The sequence below is a fragment of the Cannabis sativa genome, chromosome 2, assembly GCF_029168945.1.
Source record: "Cannabis sativa cultivar Pink pepper isolate KNU-18-1 chromosome 2, ASM2916894v1, whole genome shotgun sequence".
NCBI classification, from domain to species: domain Eukaryota; kingdom Viridiplantae; phylum Streptophyta; class Magnoliopsida; order Rosales; family Cannabaceae; genus Cannabis; species Cannabis sativa.
Genome location: NC_083602.1, coordinates 88,028,319 through 88,051,700, shown reverse-complemented (window position 1 = coordinate 88,051,700; position 23,382 = coordinate 88,028,319). Strand labels below are relative to the sequence as shown.

At 32.5% G+C, this 23,382-nt stretch overlaps 1 protein-coding gene across 1 annotated transcript; it reads left to right on the top strand.

Moving 5' to 3' along the window:
- The first annotated feature begins 15,343 nt into the window (after positions 1-15,343).
- Positions 15,344-21,852, top strand: LOC115719290 (kinesin-like protein KIN-14I). Its single transcript, XM_061110966.1, has 19 exons — positions 15,344-15,921; positions 16,153-16,319; positions 16,414-16,557; positions 16,655-16,915; positions 17,000-17,071; positions 17,309-17,377; positions 17,488-17,565; positions 17,718-17,846; positions 17,936-18,017; positions 18,111-18,206; positions 18,302-18,478; positions 18,573-18,679; positions 18,787-18,967; positions 19,071-19,230; positions 19,353-19,606; positions 19,717-19,880; positions 19,982-20,167; positions 20,302-20,834; positions 21,311-21,852. Exons 1-19 carry the CDS (start codon positions 15,804-15,806, stop codon positions 21,447-21,449), a joined length of 3,117 nt encoding a protein of 1,038 aa, XP_060966949.1. The 5' UTR covers positions 15,344-15,803; the 3' UTR covers positions 21,450-21,852.
- The last annotated feature ends 1,530 nt before the right edge of the window (positions 21,853-23,382 follow it).

Here is a 23,382-nt window from a genome sequence, read left to right as displayed (position 1 = left end):
AATATTGGAAAGTTCTTATAGAAAACTACATCTTCCTAATACTCACTTTTTTATTATAAGCTTTTTGATCACAACTTTTTTTTGGTCAGCTTCATGATTATGACCACAAAACCAAATTAATTAGTATATGGTAACCAATTTTTAATAATCTTAATCTTATGGTCATTATAAAAGTTATAAGCTACTTAATCAAATGGAAGAATCATTAATAGGTGAGCTAGTACCATTATTTTATTTAGACAACTCAAATACATGAATATATAATGTATTAAATTAAATATATTTTAAACACTGTCAAAAATAAAACGTAGGGTTTAAGATACAAAAACCCTAAATTATTTATGTAATTAATATTAATTTATTGCACATTAATTTTAACAACTTTCATGCACATAAAGTTTATATATGTTTTATCATTAACTATATGAATAGTGTTAGTATGGTCCTTATATATATATATACTCAGTTACTCCTAATTGATAAGAAATTAATTAACTTTATATGGTTATAATTAAATTAGTGCTATACAAAATTATCATTCATAATCACAATGATGCTTACATGTACACATAGGCAATGCAAAAATCTAAAAGTAATAATATTATCAATTTTATTATAAATATAATAATACATGCTTTGACTTTGAAAATATTATGTTTTTTTTTGCAGCATGTATATATAATATTAAATTAATCGGTGTAGTAATTATTTGTTGGGATTTTTTTATTTTTACACTTTAAAACAGTTTTTTTTTGTATTTTTACGGAATTCTACATAGAAATTCTTATTGCAACTAGCGCTGCAACCTAATTTGTAACACCCGTATTTTATAATAATAAAGTCGTAAATTAATTTTAATATTTTATATATTAATAATCATATGGATCGGGATCCCGAGTATCAAAATACAAGTTAAAAGTACTTTACTTCTATATACATATATTATTTTTTTTTTTTAAAGTTTAGCGGACATGCATCCTCAAAATACAGACTTAAAATAATAATGACCGAACCCTCCGGGTTGCACTACCGCGATATGTACAATCATGCCGAGTTCTACCTCACTGTTCCTCCAGCTTTGCTTTTCCTTTACCTACACAAGGTAGCAAACTGATGAGTCAATGTACCCGCAAGATATGCAAGAAATATATAAAAGTATTGCAATGTCGGCTTTATGATTAAGCCGCCCTGAGCTCAATAACCAAGCTCACCAAATGGTTAAGAACGTTCTTAAGGGTAGTACGACTACTGTACCAGATACACTAAAGTACCAACTTTGTACTTGTGTTGGTAGAGCCCTAACTGTACTCCCGGGAATTACTAAGTGTTATACCACGAACACGACGTACCCTGGGTACTCGTGTTGGTAACACCGTAACCACATTAACATGCAATACTATACTAACACTTTAGTAATCATTTTAAATTAGTGTTAGTAGTATAACAATCAAAACAAGCACATACATTCATATATATATTCTTACGCTATCTTACCTCGTTCCGTGCTCAAGTGTGCCTCACCGAGTGGAAGTGCAGCTCGACGTTTTACAGGGCCCTAAACCATAATGTTCAAAATCCGATGAGAGACTCGCTAAAACACTTATCTAGGATTTAAAATAGAAACTAAGCTTAACCCTATCGATAAATAGGATGACAATACCCTAAATTACTTAAAACGGGACAAACTAGGGCTCGGGAAAAAGCCCCAACCGGCAGACCGGTTCCCAACCGAACCCCTGGGCTTCGGGTACCAACCGGCCGACCGGCTGCGAGAGGCTTCTCGTAACCTGCCGACCGGCTCGAGCTGGGGACAAAAAATTCAATCCCCATGAATCCAAAACAAGCCCAAACTTTTCTATAACTTCCAGAATACCTGCTTATACCCCAAATAACACATTCCAACCATCAATTTATAATAAACAAGTCAAAACATAAATCCACCATTAGAGCCCAAATTGAAGTTCATAAACTCCAATTGACTCACAACAAGGTAACCCTCCCTTAAATTGATCCAAACCAAGAAGAAAGACATATAAAACACCAGGTTACACATTAGAATGACTCAGAAAACAAACAACCACAAAAACCAATAACTCAACTCTCACAACTCAACCTAAACCTAAGAAAAACATGAAAAAGATAGCTAAATAAAGATACCTTGAGTTGAGGTTTAAGAATTCAGCTGGAGTTATTGTTGAAGAGTTGGAAAATCACAGCTTCAAGCTGCTCCTAGGGAATTCGAGAGCAAGAGAGAGAGGGATTGAAGAAGATGATGGTTTGATATTTGTTTCTAGGTCTTTCAAGTGAATAAAAATTAAACTTTTATATAAATCTATTACTTAATAGACTTAGCTATTGGGCTGAATAATAATTTAAAAATAAAGAATAATTAATAATAATAAAAGAGAACATTAAGCCACCAATCACCCCATATGAAAATTCTAAAATTCAATAAAAACTTCTAAGGACATTTAGTTATAAAATTTATTCCGGTCAAAACCCGATATCAATACCCTAACATTAAAACCTCGAAATAAAAGTGCTATAACATACAATATATGACTCTCTAAAGGCCCAACGCCGCTTTCCACCGCTTCCGAACACAAACACAGAAATGTGAAATTGGGTAATTAGACATAAAATAACACGACAACATATATGACACATTAAATATATTCCCAAAATATGCATTTCATAATTATTAATTAACCTCATACATAAATCTTAATTATTTAATAATACATGGTATTTATCATATGCGGTCTTTACAATTATCCCCCCGTTAAAAAAAAGATTTCGTCCCCGAAATCTATCTGAACAATTCAGGATGCTGAGCCCTCATATCAGCTTCTAACTCCCAAGTGGCTTCTTCCACTTTACTGTTTCTCCAAAGTACTTTGACCAATGATATGGTTTTGGTTCGGAGAACCTTTTCCTTCTTATCCAGAATTTGCACTGGTTGTTCGTCATATGATAAGTCAGGTTGCAATTCCAATGCTTCGTAACTCAAAACATGCATTGGATCAGACACGTACTTCCTCAGCATGGAAACATGAAATACATTATGCAATCGTCGATAATGCTGGAGGTAAGGCTAACCTATAAGCAACTTGCCCAACCTTCTCCAGAATTTCAAAAGGTCCAATAAACCTAGGGCTCAATTTACCTTTCTTTCCAAAACGTCTGATACCTTTCATTGGGGATACTCGCAGAAAAACATGATCACCAGGTTGGAATGTAACATCCCGTCGCTTGGGATCTGCATAACTTTTCTGCCTGCTTTGAGAAGCAAGCATTCGAGCTTTGATTTTGTCTATTGCCTCAGTTGTCTTCTGGACTAATTCAGGGCCTAAATATTTTTGTTCTCCTGTTTCGTCCCAATGAATTGGGGAACGACACTTTCGGCCATAGAGTAGCTCATAAGGAGCCATTCCTATGGTACTTTGATAACTATTGTTATAGGAGAATTCAATCAGAGGCAAATACTTACTCCATGACCCTCCAAAATCCATGACACAAGCTCGTAACAAGTCTTCAAGTATCTGGATGGTTCGTTCAGATTGCCCATCTGTTTGAGGATGAAAGGCTGTGCTAAATTTCAAATTAGTTCCCATAGCCTTTTGCAAACTTACCCAAAACTTTGAGGTAAATTTAGGGTCTCTATCTGAAATGATTGACTTCGTACTCCATGAACACAAATAATTTCTTTCACATACAAATCAAGATACCGATCCATCCGTATAGGTTACCTTAACACGTAAGAAATGTGCCGACTTTGTAAAACGATCCACCACAACCCAAACCGAGTCGTACATTCCCGTGGTTCTAGGCAAGCCAACCACAAAGTCCATTGCGATGTCTTCCCCACTTCCATTCCGGAAGTGTTAATGGTCAAGTAACCCCGCCGGCCGTTGATGCTCACTTTGATTTGCCGACAAGTTAAACATTTAGTGACATAGTCCACTACATCCCTCTTCATCCCATACCACCGTAATGTGGTTTCAAATCTTGATACATTTTGGTGGTTCCTGGATGTAATGAGTAAGGGGTAGTATGAGCTTCTTCTAAAATTTCTTTTTTAAGCTCACTGATATCAGGGACACACACCCGTGCTTTAAACAACAACATCCCATTGTCAGAAATTGAGAAGTCCTTAGCTTTGCCTGCTAAAACATCTTCTCGAATTTTAACCAATTCAGAATCTTCTAACTGGGCCATTCTGATTCTTTCCAACAAATCTGACTGAAGTGTCAGATTAAATAATTTCTCAGTCATCAACTCAATGTTTGCTCTAGTCATTTCCGAGGCTAGCTGAGAGGAAATCATGACCATGTTGGATATCTGATCAGGTCCTTTTCTGCTTAAGGCATCACCACAACATTTGCCTTTCCAGATGATACAGATTTCACAATCATAGTCTTTTACCAATTCTAACCATCTTCTCTCGTCTCATGTTCAAATCCTTCGAGTGAAGAAATACTTCGAGACTCTTGTGGTCAAGATAGATCTCACACTTTTCACCATACAAGTAATGTCGCCAAATTTTCAAGGCGAACACCACTGCTGCAAGTTCTAGGTCGTGAGTTGGGTAACGCTGCTCATAATCTTTCAATTGCCGAGAAGCATAAGCTATGACTTTATCTCGCTTGCATTAACACACAACCTAAACCCCGCCTTGATGCGTCACAAGACACTACAAACTTTTCGATCGTAGGCAAGGCTAGAACAGAGCCGTAATCAATCGTTGCTTCAGCTCTTGAAAACTCTTTTCACACTTATCTGACCATATAAATCGCTGATTTTTCCTAGTTAGCTCGGATAGCGGCATCGCGATTTTGGAAAATCCTTCCACAAAACGCCGATAATAACCCGCTAAACCGAGGAAACTTCGAATTTCAAAGGATCGTTTTAGGTCTAGGCCAATTCTTTACCGCCTCAATCTTCCCCCGGATCAACCATAATTCCGTCTTTTCCAACAATATGCCCCGTAAAAGACACTTGTGACAGCCGTAACTCACACTTTTTGAACTTTGCATAGAGTTTATGATCTCTAAGTCGCTGCAGAACCATTCGAAGATGTTGCTCATATTCTGCTTCTGACCGAGAGTACACAAGAATGTCATCGATAAATACAATTACAAAATTATCGAGGAAATCTTTGAATACCCTATTCATGAGATCCATAAAAGCCGCCGGTGCATTTGTTAACCCAAAAGACATAACCAGGAATTCATAATGACCATACCGGTTCGAAGGTCGTCTTCGGATATCTTCTTCTCGAATTCTCAATCGATGATATCCAAACCTCAAATCAATCTTAGAGAATACTGTCTTGCCTTGAAGTTGGTCAAACAAATCGTCAATTCTGGGCAGAGGATATTTATTTTTAATGGTTAACTTATTCAGCTCCCGATAATCAATACACATTCGAAGAGTTCCATCTTTCTTCTTCACGAATAGCACAGGGCTCCCCAAGGTGACACACTAGGCCGAGTGAACCCTAGATCCAACATCCCTTGGAGCTTGTATCTTCGCTCTTTTAATTCACAGGTGCCATTCTAAGGTGCTTTTGAAATGTGTTCTCGCTCTCCAGAATTAAATCAATGATGAAATCTATCTCCCGCCGAGGTGGTAATCCCGCAATTCCTCCGGAAATACATCCGTGAATTCCTTAACCACTTTAACTTCTTCTCGGTTCAAGTAACACAGTTTACCGGAATCCACTACCACCGCCGTAAATCCAACACATCCATCTCGTAATAAATCCCTTGCTTTCAACGCTGAGATTCTTGGGACACGAGAACCTTGGACCGAACCAACAAAAACAAAAGGTTCCTCATTCTCCGGTTCAAAAGTCACCATTTTCCGTTTACAATCAATACTAGCAGAGTATTTGGACAAAAAGTCCATACCAAGTATAATATCGAATCTCACCAATGGTAACTCCACGAGATCTGCACTCAATTCTCTATCTTCAATTCTAATTAATACTGACCTAACCCACTTCCTTGAAATAATTAATTCTCCATTAGGCAACAGGGTTCCAAACCCCGTCTCGAGAATATCACTAGGTCTATCAAACTGATCAAGAAGTCTTGATGACACATAAGACCGAGTAGCACCCGAATCAAATAAAACAAGATAAGCAAAACCATTGATTAGAAGCCGACTCAGTAACTACCGAAGGATCTGGCAAAGAAGATCACCGAGTTATAGCAAAGACACGAGCAGTGTGCAGCACAGTTTCGACCTCGTGCTTCGGCTCCTCTTTCTTTAACCGAGGACAGCCCTTCCCGAGATGTCCCACCGAACCACACCGAAAACAGCCCCTCCTAACAAGTTCCGGGTGATGCTTCTTGCAACGCGGCACTCGTGATAGGAATAAGTCTGACGTCCTCCTCTGTTCTGGTTTCCTCGAAACCTTTTTCCTTGCCCTGAACTTCCCGAAGATGGGAAAGTTCTTTTCTTCTGTTCAAAAGTAGAACCCCCACTCTCTTTTTCAGACTCGTACATAGGGAGAATAGTGATCCCACTAACACCGAAGACTCTCTGCTTCTTGCAAAAATTTAATCGCTCCTTCAGCTCGAAGAGCCTTATCAACCATTTCTGCATAAGTTGTGGTATCATTCGTTGTAATAACCAGATCATGTCTGATTTTGGCATTCAGCCCAGCCAAATACTTTTCTTTCTTGCTGAAGTCTGTTGGTACAATTCCGGAGGCTAACTTGGCCAAGCGATCAAACTTGGTGGTATACTCGGTTACTGACATACCCTCACCTTGTAACAACTCAACAAATTCCTTCCGCTTTGCACTGCGGACCGCCTCATTGTAATATTTGGCGTTGAATAATTCCCGAACTCTTCCTGTGTCATTCGGTCACATCTCTAGTGAGGATACCATTTCCCACCAAATCGTGGCATCCTCCCGAAATTGGAACGTGGCACATGCCACCCTATCATTTCCGCCTACGCCCATAAAATTCGCATTCTTTCGATAACAAGCCAACCACTCAAGCCAAATTCTTTAAGAACATCAGGACCTCCCAGAAATACTGGAGGTGCTTGTTTTCTGAACCTCTCATATAAAGGCTCCATGCGGTTACCAGCAATATTTTGCTCAGCTGGCACCGCAGGGGCTGCAGGAGCCGCAGAGCCGCAAAGCAGGCGGTTGCGGGGAAGCTCAACCGAGCATCTCGTTGTCTAAGTCGTCTGATCTCTTCTTCTTGTTGCTCAATTCTAGTTTGCATCTCGCAAACCTTTGTTCCCAATCAACAGGGGCCCGAGGTGGATTCTCCCCGTCCACCCTCGGACTCGACCGCGGCCTCTACCGCGTCCACGGGGTTTTGGGGATTTCTACCACCCCGACCACCTCCGGCCTCAACCAACTCACCCTGCCTTCTAACGTTTCGCTGGTCGTCCATTATTTAGGACTTAGCCTGCGAACCCACAAGGCACGTAGGTCAGACAGTGGTCAAAATATTTTCAAGACCGCAATTAAGATTTACAACATCTCAATTAATCATATATACATCACAACATATCTTAAAACAAGCTTGCAAAAAGAAATAAAGCTTACGAACCGTGAGCCGAACTCGACACTCGGCCTTGATTGTACATATTCGACGGCCTTCGTTGACAACCCGGTGGCTCTGATACCAAACTGTAACACCCGTATTTTATAATAATAAACTCGTAAATTAATTTTAATATTTTATATATTAATAATCATATGGATCGGGATCCCGAGTATCAAAATACAAGTTAAAAGTACTTTACTTCTATATACATATATTATTTTTTTAAAGTTTAGCTGGACATGCATCCTCAAAATACGTACTCAAAATAATAATGACCGAAACCCTCCGGGTTGCAATCGCCGCGATATGTACAATCATGCCGAGTTCTACCTCACCGTTCCTCCAAACTTTGCTTTTCCTTTACCTACACAAGGTAGCAAACCGATGAGTCAACGTACTCGCAAGATATGCAAGAAATATATAAAAGTATTGCAATGTCGGCTTTATGATTAAGCCGCCCTGAGCTCAATAACCAAGCTCACCAAATGGTTAAGAACGTTCTTAAGGGTAGTACGACTACTGTACCAAATGCACTAAAGTACCAATTCTGTACTTGTGTTGGTAGAGCCCTAACTGTACTCCCGAGAATTACTAAGTGTTATACCACGAACACGACGTACCCCGGGTACTCGTGTTTGTAACACCGTAATCACATTAATATGCAACACTATACTAACACTGTAATAATCAATTCATATTAGTGCTAGTAGTATAACAATCAAAACAAGCACATACATTCATATATATATTCTTACGCTATCTTACCTCGTTCCGTGCTCAAGTGTGCCTGGCCACCCGAGTGGAAGTGCACTCGACGTTTTACAGGGCCCTAAACCATAATGTTCAAAATCCGATGAGAGACTCGCTAAAACACTTATCGGGGATTTAAAATAGAAACTAAGCTTAACCCTATCGATAAATAGGATGACAATACCCTAAATTACTTAAAAACGAGAAAAACTAGGGCTCGGGAAAAAGCCCCAACCGGCAGACCGGTTCCCAACCGGAACCCTAGTTCCTGGGTACCAACCGGTCGACCGGTTGCGAGAGGCTTCGCAACCTGGCCGATCGGCTCGAGCCTGGGACAAAAAATTCAATCCCCATGAATCCAAAACAAGCCCAAACTTTTGTATAACTTCCAGAATACCTGCTTATACCCCAAATAACACATTCCAACCATCAATTTATAATAAACAAGTCAAAACATAAATCCACCATTAGAGCCCAAATTGAAGTTCATAAACTCCAATTGACTCACAACAAGGTAACCCTCCCTTAAATTGATCCAAACCAGCAGCAAAGACATATAAAACACCAGGTTACACATTATAATGACTCAGAAAACAAACAACCACAAAAACCAATAACTCAACTCTCACAACTCAACCTAAACCTAAGAAAAACATGAAAAAGATAGCTAAATAAAGATACCTTGAGTTGAGGTTTAAGAATTCAGCTGGAGTTATTGTTGAAGAGTTGGAAAATCACAGCTTCAAGCTGCTCCTAGGGAATTCGAGAGCAAGAGAGAGAGGGATTGAAGAAGATGATGGTTTGATATTTGTTTCTAGGTCTTTCAAGAGAATAAAAATTAAACTTTTATATAAATCTATTACTTAATAGACTTAGCTATTGGGCTGAATAATAATTTAAAAATAAAGAATAATTAATAATAATAAAAGAGAACATTAAGCCACCAATCACCCCATATGAAAATTCTAAAATTCAATAAAAACTTCTAAGGACATTTAGTTATAAAATTTATTCCGGTCAAAACCCGATATCAATACCCTAACATTAAAACCTCGAAATAAAAGTGCTATAACATACAATATATGACTCTCTAAAGGCCCAACGCCGCTTTCCACCGCTTCCGAACACAAACACAGAAATGTGAAATTGGGTAATTAGACATAAAATAACATGACAACATATATGACACATTAAATATATTCCCAAAATATGCATTTCATAATTATTAATTAACCTCATACATAAATCTTAATTATTTAATAATACATGGTATTTATCATATGCGGTCTTTACATAATTCGCAATAAAAAATCGTATAGAAATCTCTATTACAACTAGCGCTACAACCACTTTAGAAATTCAAACCGTAAATTTAATAAAAAAAGTTAAAAAAAATAGTATATGGAATAATTTTCTTTATTTCTTCACTATAAACTTTTTATATTCTCATATGGTATTTAATATATTCTCAAATCGTGTTACATCATTTCTTTAAATGGAAATTCAATATTATTTAATCATCAACTTTCCTTACAAATATAGTAGTAATTAGTTTAAATAGATTCTAAACTGAAATGATAATCAGGTTACAAAAATAGTAAGTTTAGTAAAGTTACGAGCCACAACTAGATCCGATTTTAGACATATAGGCGGGATAAGTTTGTATTATGACCCATCTAGCTCACGGACCCAATTTTTTTTTCTCTCTTTTCAAAATTATATATATATTTTTACTGATTATGAATATTATATTTTTTTTTTTCTAAATAAGAACTCGAAAATATTTTTTTTTCTTATGATAAAATTTCAAGACTAACTCTGGGCACAATATTAACTAATTATTTAATAAATTAAAGAAATAGAAACATTATTTACATCATTTTAATCACCATAATAATTAATATATTTTGATCTCCCCCTCCCTCCTCTCCTCTCTCTATATATACCTATTACCTAATATGTCTCGATAAAATATAAGTAATATTGTTAGATACATATTTAAATAACACACATTTTTTAGACACAATAATATACATATATTTTTTATTTGAATGGCACAATAAATACATATATGTAATGATAGTCATAGATAGTTTTATGAAGGACCGCATAACTTTTTAAATATATACATCAAATTTCTACGTGTATATATATTATATAGATTACTAGTCTTAAATATATATATGTATATATATTTTTAATAGGTATATTATTAATTAGGAAAATTTAAGATTTTATACTTATTTTTTTATTTAATTAACAAAATCTCTTATTTTTATATGATAGAGTTGTTTCATTAATTAAAAAAAAAAACTCCATTAAAAAAATTGAATTTGACTTAAATTTATTTAGTATCCATTAAAAAAGTATTCTATATAATATTAATTTTAAAGCCACTAAGGCTAGCTTAGTGGTGAGGGAGGGATGGGAAAAAGGGAAAGGTCATAGGTTTGAACCTAGGACCTTAAAGCTATTAAGCTATTAAATAATTGTGAAATACCATTACGTTACACTCAAAAAAAAAAAAATATAATATTAATGCTAAGTAAATAATAATCTGCAATTTTTTACATAGGATGACTTTCTTACTAATAATCATAGCTAAGAATTGCAGATTGAGGCCACCACTTTTATACCTTTAAATTTTAATTTATATTTTGACCACTTGGATATTATATGTATCATGGAATGGGTCACGTTTATTTCAATTAATTGTTTACTTTATTATTTTTTATTTTTTTGAAAAAAGTTATGAATTGATTAGTAAAGACTTTTTTTGTTTTCAAGTATTTGGTGCTTAACTACTATCTTTTATTTGTTTCTAAATACACATTAAGTTTTTGGGGCTTGAAACTTGCTCAAATGATTTATAATTCAATATATGAGCTGGATATATAAAGACCTATAAAAGTGAATTGATAAATGAATAATATGAATTTATTAATTAATCATATTATAAAAAAAAAAAACAAGGTTAATTAACTATTGATACCTTACCCTCACTAAAAAAAATTTATTTTTTTTCAAGTGTGGTATAGTATTTGTTTTAAAGTGTTATATGCAAATTTTATGTAGTGGGGTTTTCAACCTCTTTTTTAATATTTTTAAATACATACATACATGCATGTTATACAAAGTTTTTTTTTCCTCATTAGAAATAATGTTATACAAAAGTTGATGTGTGGTTATTATCCTATATATGTAACTCCCCACCATGAGTTTAGAGTATGAAAAAGAGAGTACACAAAGTTGATGATACAAGACCATCTATATAGAAAAGGCCTTCCTATCCTATATTAGATATATCCTTATTATTTGATTATACAACTCTCAAGCACCATACACCTTTTCATTCTATATTCAATTATCATCATTTCTACAATTTAATATATATAACTTTCAATTTCGTATTTTAGTATATAAGTGGAATTTTGTTATTAGACATTATTAGTGTTTAATATTATGTATTGTGAATGTGAACAATTTTTATATATATAATAAATTAAATTAAAATATTGATATTTGATATGATACCTTGTAATTAATAACGCTAAGCACTAATAGTCCCTTGTAGCATATTTTTCATATAAATATCTTTCTTTATTTAATAGATATTGTTAGTTTAAGAAAAAACATTGTGAACTTTAAATGAATATACAATTATTTAACGAAATATTTTACATAATTTTTTTAAAAAATTAATATTTCAATGTATATATATTGTTACAAAGATAATAAAAAAAAAGTAAATAACAGCATAAGTACTCAAAGTTTTGAGTTTGTAAAATTAACTGATACTACATATTTTTGGTCCAGACCAAATAATCTAAAATTTGGGTCTTATATGTATTCTGTTTGAGACAATAACAGAGTCTGTATTGATGAAACTGGAAGAAAATTACAGTTTTATAAACATTGGTACTTATGCCACTAAAAAAAATCATTGAGTTTATGTCGTTTATAAATCTAAAACTTTGAGTACTTATGTCACTATTTACCCATAAAAAAGATCAATAATCCTGTGTGAAATAGTACTATCTTTCATATTCCCATTAATTAGTCGTACAAACAATGACCTTTGCAAAGTTATCTTAGTATTTTAATTATTATAGGAATCCAAGTTAATGAATTTAATGTCGTTGAAAAAATAATTAAAAATCTATAATTTGACTGCAAAAGTTCAACCCACAAAATTTCAATCTAAGTGGTTGATCGTGCTAAATGTCAAAGTTCAAAGAATTTGACAGCAAATTATCCGTTTTTATTTTTTGCTAAAGGAAAAATCTTTAACTTTGTGTGAGATAGGAAATGTTTTAAATTCATAATTGGTGATGTTGGTATGATATTGTCCGTTTCAAGCCTAAGCCCTTACGGTTAAGTCCTCATGCTCTAATGACCCATTTTCATAATTATAAACTAGAATGTATATAACTTATTTTACTAAGTTCAAATTAGTCAACATTTATATATTTCGATGCAATAACAAAATATTAATTTACACTTTCAACATTTTTATTTGTTCCAATATGTAAATAATTAAAATAAATTGCAAATATAATAGCAATGAAGATATCATTCATTCTTATATATCCATGATTATTTCTATTTCTAATCAAATTGGAATTTTGATTGCATATAACAATAATATTTATGAGACAAAAACTAGTCATAAATTACATGTTTTGTTAATTACAAAGTTTTATAATTATTTAAAATATGAAGTTAGTTGATTTAATTTCATGTTAAAATAAGACATTATCAAATTGTTTGTTTATTTTATTAATTTGACTTAGTTTTAGATTTTAATATAAAAATAATAATTATAATAACATAATTTGAAAATATTTAAGATATATTTGTACAGTTTTATGTGCTATAGAAAATAATAATATTTCCAAATCATAATTAACATATTGCTTTGTTAAAAAATTAAGATATTGCTCTAATTAAATTATTACTAATTATATTAATCATGTTAATCATATAACATGCCTATATTTATCAACATATATCATCTTTTTACTTTTGAAATTGTGAACAATTTGTGATATTGTAGATTTTTTATTTGATAGATGATTTACAAAATATATATATTTTTTTAAATGCAAAATATTTTTAATTAAAATTTATATAAAACACTCCTAATCTCCATGTTTACGACCACTAAAAAAAATCTCCATATATGTTAATTTACTAATCACAAATAGTAATAATATGTTTTGTAATTCATTTGTTTATCCTTTTTTAGTAATGAAAATATTTTAATAAGAATTGGAAAGTGAATGTGTTTATTATTATTAAAAATTAAATATCAGATTCACCCTAAAAAAGTATTTTATTTAGAAAATATACATATTTCATAAAAGATAATTTAGTTAACTTAAAATATACTATTTACCTTTTAATTTAGAATTCTTTTTTACTATGTGAGTAAACAATATAAAATATATATATAATAAAATAATAATTTTGATTATTCAATATTTTATTTGCCACTGCTTTTGTCATTGAATATATATATTCATAAAAAAATTATATAAAAATAAAATAGAAGTAATTTACATAACTTTTTTAAGATAATATATATTTTTATTTTATTTTTACAAATAATACTATTTATAATTCTGATTTATATTTATTTGATCGAGCAAATTCTTTTATTTTATTTTGTTCATTTAAATTATTATTAGGTTAATTTTCTTACTCGATTGGCTTCATTCCAAAATTATAACTCTCAATCAAAATTTAGTAAATCATAAAAATAAAATCTCTTCTAGATAATTGTTTCATTAAAAAGAAAAGAAAGTTGTAATTACTTGAACTGCCACACACACACAAAATATTACAAATACTCAAGCATTTTCAATTTCAATTAACAAAATAACAATTATTTCCATTTGTTTCTTCTTTTTATTTATTTATTTTTTCAAAAAACAAAAGAAAAAAAACTATAATTTTCTTTTTTTTACAACAAGAAGTCAATTCAAATATTAAAACAAAAAAAAAAAAAACAGAGAACAAAACATAAGGATAGGTGGTCAATTCTCCTAAAAAAAAAAATAGGTGGTCAAAGGCATAGTATTAAAAAGTGTAAATACCATTTTAGAGATTGTATTTTGCAAAAAAATATTAATTAAATTTTTTATTTTATTAAATGACTAATCAAATCTAATATTTTAAAATTATACAAAATAATATTATAAACTTATTTTTTATCAAAGTAAAATTTCATAATGATATGACGTGGATGTGTCATGACTAAGATGGTTATATTTTTTTTTTTACATTTGTTCGTGTTAAAAACTAACTTTGGGGTATTATTTTGTAAAATACAAATTTTATTTTATCATTTTAAAATGTAAAGAATTTTAATAGATTACAAATCACAAATTCCAAAATATTATTAGAAATTTATATATTAGATTCCCTATCTGTTTCGCTATCAAGAAAAAAATTTAGTCTAATTTTTTTTTCATGTTCACATTCACATACGTTGTAACTGTTTATGACCACTTGTAAATTTTTCGAAAATTCCAAATAGTTTACCATGCCAAAATTTTGGTTTAAACAGTAACTTACCACGCGTATAAAAAAAATAGTCGTACGTGCAATAAAATATGTAGATCTTATTTTCGACATTGTAAACTACTCAAAATTTTTAAATTTTTTTACAGATAATCTTAAATAATTAAAACGTACGCGATCATGAAAAAAAAAACGCTCTTTCGTATGCCAAAACAAATAAAAAATTTACCGAAACACTCTTTTAAAGATGAGCATTATTATTGAGCACTAGTGATACCCAACATCTTTTATAAGTGACACCTCATGATTGGTTAGCGATACTGTGTAAAAGCTATTTTCTTAAGTTATGTACTCAATTACACCAATAATAATATCACTGCTAAACAATAAACACTAATAATACCTACCCTAAACTTACCTAATAATATTAACCCTATTAAAAATAAGATTTTTTTTATTATTCTTATTTTGTTTTTCAGCTAAGAAAATCAACAAAACAGCAATTGTTTCTTTAATAGTTATTATTATTATTTTTATTAATTAATTAAATTTGATGGCACCCGCGAAATATAAACCGTTAAAAAGCCCAAAAGACTCGGGAGAGGGTCGGAACCAGCTTCGGCCATTTTCTTCTTCTTCAAAATCTTTCTTCATATTTACAAACAACATTTTCAAACAAGATCAAATTTTTTCTGTTTCCCATTTCCAATCTCCTCCTGTATTTAAAACCCTAGAATCTTTATCTTCAATCTCCTTCATTTTCCTCTGTTACGATTCCAACACTTTTTTTTTATTCTTTCAAACCAAACAAACAGAATTTGCATCAAAACTTTTTACTTTGATTCATTCATTCATTTTATTTTTTTGTGCTTGAGTTTTTGTTTTTTGGATTAATTTGAAAAACTTGACAGAGTGGGTTTGGGTTTTTTTGTGGGGTGATTGATTGTAAAAATGGCAACAGAGCAAGTATTGCCCTTCTCTGTAGCTTCAATAGTTGAAGATGTTCTTCATCAGCATGGTTCTCGTACAACCCCCATTGACTTCGCTTCCAGGAAGGCTGAAGAAGCTTGTACGTCTTTTTTTCCTTTTTAATAATCGTTTTATTATTTAGATTTTCTTAATGAAATGTGAGATGAGATGTTCTCTATATGATCGAAACTTTGATCCATAAAGAAATGTGGTTTAGATGAAATCTATATTTTGAGACTTTTTTTTATTGGTTTATTGGATTGGGTATTGATCATATAGAGAATCAGAGAATGGTAACATAATATGGTGTCATCATTTTTATTTTTTACAGCATTGAGAAGGTATGAAGCAGCTGGATGGTTGAGAAGAACAATTGGGGTTGTTGGGGGTAAAGATTTGCCAGCTGAGCCTTCTGAAGAAGAATTCAGACTTGGTTTAAGAAGTGGAATTGTTCTCTGCAATGTTATTAACAAGGTCAATCCTGGAGCTGTAACCAAGGTATTCTTTCTGTGTCTGACTTTGTTCCATTCTGTTTATGTGACTTTAAATCAATACTTTTCTGGTAATTGTAAGTTTCCTGTTTGTGCTTTAGGTTGTAGAAGGCCCTTCTGATTCGGTAATCATTCCTGATGGGGCAGCACTTTCTGCCTTTCAGTATTTTGAAAATGTTAGAAACTTCCTTGTAGCTGTGGAGGAAATGGGGCTTCCAACTTTTGAAGCCTCTGATCTTGAGCAGGTTGATATCCATGGCTTTTGCTAATTATGAACATGTTTTCATGCACTCTTTGTTGTGTCCTATTACATTTTTCTCATATCCTGAAATTTATTTACAGGGAGGAATGTCAGCAAGAGTTGTAAACTGTGTTCTAGCATTAAAATCATATAATGAGTGGAAACAAGGAGGTTCGATTGGTTCATGGAAATTTGGTGGAAATACTAAACCACCTGCCTTTGGAAAACCCTTTATGAGGAAGAATTCAGAACCATTTGGGAATTCCTGTTTGAGAACCTTGTCATGGGGAGAGAAGTCTGTAGATAGTATTTCCAGTAATCAATCATCTAATGGAGATATTGGTCATGACATCAGTGAAACAGTTAGTTAAAACTTTATGGTTTCAAAAGTTTAATGCAGAATTTATCATTGACAAGATCGTAATTTTTTGCATTATGATTGTCAGGGTATCTCTCGTTCCTTGAATGTGTTAGTCCGTGAAGTTCTTTCAGATAAGAGGCAGGAAGAGATTCCAATAGTAAGAATTCTTGCACCTTTTATGGTGATTGTTTTTTCACAAGTTTAAGAGTCATCATAGAAGTTTCTTGAGAATGTTTTTTTGCTACCACCAAGAGACTTACCCTATACTATAAATGCAACTATAAAGTTTACCCAGAATGTCATTTTTAAGTCTTCTATCATTAAAGCTCTGGACTTGTTCATTTTGGTGTGAGGTTTCTTGTTGGAGAAATAACTATTATTTTGCTTGTAACAGATTATAGAATCTATGCTTGGTAAAGTCGTGGAGGAATTTGAGCGTCGGTTAGCAACTCAAAGTGAACTTGTAAGTTGCTTTCTCACACTAAAACTTTTGTTCCTTGTTGTGACCTTTGAGGCTCACTTGTCTTGAAGGTTAAGGTCTGAACACTTTCATCTTTTTATGCCATGTACCAGACAAAATCAATTCAGAAAGACATGGCTTTATCTGGCACGGAAAACTCTTGCGCAGACCCTGCTTCAGATGATATAGAGGTATAAGAATAGGTTCATTACAAAGAGTTTTGTGTAATTTATCCCAACATATAACTATACATGTATATATTTGTCATGCAAATCAATTATGATTACAAACTGCTTTCTGTCTGCATAAGAGGTTTAACATTTTCTTTTTCTTGTGAATGAAGATGGAAGAAAAAGATGCCAGCCCTACCAAAGAGGAAGCTTGTACTCAAATGTATAACCACGAAGAAGCTCCTGATAACCAGTTTTTAAAGCAGCATATGCTACTGGAGAAACAACAGAGAGATATTCAGGTAATAAGCTGATATTATAGTATTACTGCTATGAAAGTTCTCTATTTGACCATAAATTTTAAATTGCCATTGGTGTAAATTTGTTGTAGGATTTGAAACATACTCTTCACCATACAAAAGCTGGAATGCAATTTCTACAAATGAAGCACAAAGAGGAGTTCGAAAACTTAGGTGCTAATTACAGTAAAAAAAATTATCTTTGAGCTTGTATGAGCTAAGTAAAGTGGAATTGTCCATCTCAGAGCTGTTTTTCTGTTTTGATAGGTAAGCACCTGCGTAGTCTTGCTTATGCTGCTTCAGGTTATCAGAGAGTCCTTGAAGAGAATCGCAAGCTATACAATCAAGTACAAGATTTGAGAGGTAAAATCAGTGGCTTTTTTCTTGTTCTTTTCTTTACTGGCATTTATCCACTTTTACAGAAAGATTCAACAGTTCTTAATTTTGTGCTTGCTCAGGAAATATAAGAGTGTACTGCCGAGTCAGACCCTTCTTGCCTGGAGAATCAAGTCGTCTGAGTACAATCGATCACATTGATGATGGCAATATCACAGTTCTTACTCCTGCAAAGTATTGCAAGGAGGGACGTAAATCATTCACTTTTAACAAGGTTTTTGGTCCTTGTGCAAGCCAAGGTAGGTTGTTTGGTTGATTAGTCTTTATATAGTTCCAATCATTATTCTCATATTGGTCATAACCTATTCAATTTCTGCTTCTTTTTCCCTTCAGAGGCGGTATTTGCAGACACTAGACCTCTTATACGTTCTGTTCTTGATGGTTACAATGTATGCATATTTGCTTATGGCCAAACTGGATCTGGAAAAACTTTTACTATGGTAAGGAGGAAATTAGACATGCCACTACTGCATCCATACAATGTAAATTGCTTGGTTCACTTTATGTTACTCTAAATTTATGGACTGTGTCTCTTTTTCCAATCTAGACTGGACCGAAAGAGCTCACACAGGAAACCCAAGGTGTAAACTACAGGGCACTAAATGACCTATTTCTTCTCTCAGAACAGAGGAAAGACACTTTTTTCTATGAAATTTCTGTTCAGATGCTTGAAATCTACAACGAACAAGTTCGGGATCTACTTATTACAGATGGTGTTAACAAAAGATATCCTTTATATGCACAACTTACTGTTTTATGTATTCTCACATATAATTCATTGATATTCATACATACATTCATATGTGATCTTTCTTTAACTCCAATATACATTAGAAATTCGGAATAGTTCACAAAATGGAATTAATGTACCAGATGCAAACCTTGTACCTGTATCAACAACATCTGATGTCTTGTATTTGATGAATCTTGGACACAAGAATAGGGCAGTGAGTGCTACAGCCATGAATGATCGTAGTAGCAGATCTCATAGGTATAAGCCAATGCATTAGACTTAATTTTGGTGGTGTATAATTGGGTGATTGTCCTTCTGCAACTCTCTCATCACATTTACTTGTGACTATACCAAAAATAGTAATGTTATTTTCTTTGCAGCTGCTTGACTGTTCATGTTCAAGGAAGGGACCTCACATCTGGTACTGTTCTACGTGGTTGCATGCATTTGGTTGACCTTGCAGGAAGTGAAAGAGTTGACAAATCGGAGGTGACTGGAGACAGATTAAAGGAGGCCCAACATATCAACAAATCTCTTTCTGCCTTAGGAGATGTGATCTCTTCTCTTGCTCAAAAGAATTCCCATGTTCCTTATAGAAACAGTAAACTCACACAACTGCTCCAAGACTCACTTGGTAAGAATATGTATCCTATATACTCTAGATTACCTTTGATTTTTTAATTCCTATTTCCCAATTTAATCTCCTCTACAACCCCATGTTGTGATCATCCTTCGAATTTTTAGGAGGACAGGCAAAGACACTCATGTTTGTTCACATTAGCCCCGAGGCCGAAGCTGTTGGGGAAACAATTAGTACCCTGAAATTTGCTGAACGAGTTTCAACTGTTGAACTTGGTGCTGCTAAAGCTAACAAAGATAGTTCAGACGTGAAAGAGCTTAAAGACCAGGTTAAACAAGGCATTTTATAGTCTTTTCTGATGATATTTTCTTATCACCATGTGTCATGTACATGCTTATTTCAATTTTTTGTTTTCTCTTTTGGTTACAGATTGCTAATCTTAAAGCAGCTCTAGTGAGGAAGGAGGGAGAACGCGGTCCACATTCTCGTTCTTCCAGCCCAGATAGATCAAGATTGAAATCTGCAGGGTCATCCCCTTCACACCCAAGTTGGAAAAGTCTCAAAGAGTTTTCCGGGGGGCGTAGGCAACCAATAGAGGATGTTGGTAACGTTGAGGTATGTACCAAAACCAAATACAGTTATTGGTAATCAAATTTTAAGCCAAGCTAATCTGCACTGGACTTTCATCTTTCCCACATTGCATAGTTTATCAAAAAATTTGCTCATATATGTTCTACATGTATCTTCAGAATTCTGCATCGAAATTGAAAAGGCGAAGTTTGGATCTTCAAGATGTGTTGATGCATTCATCTTCTTGGCCATCTGTTGAGAGTACTCCTGATGGAAATGGAAAAGAAGATGATAAGGAATCAGTTAACAGTGATTGGGTTGATAAGATTATGGTGAACAAGCAAGACATCATAAATAGAGAGGAAAATCTTGTGGAATGTTGGGATGTAGACAGTTCACAGTTGACAGAGATGTTTGGTCAGAACTACCTCCCAGACCCTTCAAAGATATATCCAGAACAACAATTGAATAATAAGATTAATGGAAACAAAAAGGAGAGCCAAGATTATGATTCACAGAGGAGTAATCGATATGAGATGGCCATCACTGATGATTCTGATGATCAGTTAGAGGCTGCAACTAGTGATTCTTCAGAGCCAGACATGCTTTGGCAATTAAATCCTCCTCCTAAGGCCACCGGCATTCCCAATGGCCCCGGAGGACCGGAAACAAGGAAAACCAATCCCAAGCCAGTAAGAAGCACAGAAACCAGGTAAATTTTCCAATGTATTCCCATAAAAGCTGATAAAAACACTAGTATGGCATCGTTGTTACCACTTAAGCTCTATTCAAAACTTTTTCACTATTAAAAATATGGATAATACTATTTTATTTTAATTCTGTACTTCACAAAAGTTACCGATTAGATATTCTGTTTTATTAAATAACAATTTAGATTCTAGCCCAATTTTACTCAAAATATAATTAATCTTATCATAACATTTCTAACTCAGAGTATTATTATTTTTATTTTGAGTTCAGGGTACTATTATATTCTGTTTTGAAACATACGAATCCAAATTGTTACTTAACAAAACAGAAATCCAATCTATAATTTTTGTTAAACACAAAGTTCAAAATAGTTTTTACACGGCTTTGCTTCTACATGATGAATGGTCTAAGTTTTGTTTTAACAAATATGAATGTTCTAATTTTAAAAGCAATGATTTTGTGTTTGTTCCTAACCAGGAGTATGATTCCATCCCTAATTCCTTCACCTGCACTATCACGAAAATCATCCATTGGGGCTAGTCAACTGGTTCAACCTTCTTACAGGCCTGCAAAGCAGGCAGTTCATGCCCAAGGAAAGAGAAGAATTACAAAGTGAATACATATATAAATACAAGCATACATATGATATAGATATATATATATTTTACAATTTACACACACTCATTTATATATATTTTGTTGGGGTTTGCGGGAAGTTGCTATTTTGTTCTTTCTTTCACAAATATATACATATATATATTTGTGTACTTATTATTTGATTAAAGAGAGAGAGAAAAGAAAAGGAAATTGCCTGAGTTTCTAAGGTATATGATGATGATGGATCATCATGTTGGTTCTTCCACTGGTTAGTTCTTGTTTTGTTCATAGGTGTGTTAGTTTTTGTGAGCTTTTTTTTTTTTTTTCCATTGTATGTGTCCCAGGAAAAAGAAGAAAAGCAAAAGAAAGTGTTATATTGTATAGAGAGAAGAAAATGCGATTACAGTTCTTTTATATTTTTCTACAATGTTTCTCATTGTTACAACAACAACTCTATGAAATCTTTACACATTTAGCTATATATATAATAAATTATGATTATGTGATAATATTGTTTCTGGTGCTGATAAATGTATAATGTAGAGATCAGAAGGGTATTTTACTAGGTTTTTCTTATAAATTTTCAAGTGTCGATATGTTATAAAGGATTTGCTACTCATATATATATGATATAGTTATGTACATTTTGGATTGTCATAATTAATAGGCACTAAAATACTTAATATAGATGACTATTTATATTCTGTAAAATTGTTCATTAATTTCAATAAAATTATTCATTGTTTTTTTTAATATACTCATATTTTTTTTTTTAAATAAATATACTCAATATTTTCAAAACATTACACTTTTGCAAAAAATCTCAAAAATATGTTTTTGTCACTACTCTTATTAAATAAAAATTTCCGACAAATAAAATGAATTGATAAGATAATGAGCTCACTTAACTTAATAAAAGATAATGAAATTGAAATTATCAAATTAAATGAAAATAAGTAAAGTGGTGATTGTTGAGGTGGTGAAGTTAGCAAAAGGGTGGGGCCCACATAATCGTCGAGTTGAGTGGGCAACACGCGTGTAAGTTTACAGCTGGATAGGAGAGACCCCTTCAAAATGAGTGGCAAACACCTAGAATGGGTCCCACTCCACGTGGCCACGTCACCTTATACATATTATTATTATTATTATTCTCTCTCCTCTCCAAAAATATCCACAACACACACACCTTCCTTCTTTTTTGGACAAAACGTCCCCACTAATGTTGCTGCCAGCCCAGCCCAACAAGTATATATATCATTTTGTAATAAAATCATTTCTTTTTTGTTGAAATTATGATTAGATTTAATTCTTAATCATTTTTTTATAAAAAATTATTTATATATATATATATGATTATTCTTTATTTTTCTTAATTATTTAGATTATGTATTTTGTAAAAGTTTTTGATTGAATTTTTTTATTTTATTGAATTACAAAATAAATTATGTATTTTTTAAATTATAAAAATAAGATTCTAAGCTTAATTTTTAATAATTTTTTTCTTTTTTAATAAAATTATATTGAAGATAAATCTTGGCATGAATAGATATAGAAAACATAATTAGTTTTGTTATGATATATTTATATCAGCTTGTTATTAAATTTTATTTTAGTAAAAAATAATTTAGAATACTATTTAATATTATTATTAAAAAATATAAGATTTAATTTGTCATTTATTAAAATAGAAAGTCTAATTAATGATTTTTTATAAAAAATAGTGTAAAAATTAATATTTATGCAAAAAATAAATATGAGAGAGGACCAATAAAGATGGAGTATTAGAACATCATTGATGGAAGCAATTTTTAGTGTTGTTTTAAAGGACCCACTTTCAGATCTTAACCAATCAGATTTTTTTTAGAAATTAAAATAAAAATCAAATGGTAGAGCTACGTAGCTAAACATAAACCATTTTGCCATGTTATTTTCATAAAGAGAAATGCTAAAGG

Coding starts and splice junctions, on each gene's coding strand:
- LOC115719290 (XM_061110966.1), top strand. CDS start 15,804: ATGGCAACAGAGCAAGTATTGCCCTTCTCTGTAGCTTCAATAGTTGAA. Junction 16,558..16,654: donor AAGCCTCTGATCTTGAGCAG/GTTGATATCCAT, acceptor ATTTATTTACAG/GGAGGAATGTCAGCAAGAGT. Junction 20,835..21,310: donor GTAAGAAGCACAGAAACCAG/GTAAATTTTCCA, acceptor GTTCCTAACCAG/GAGTATGATTCCATCCCTAA.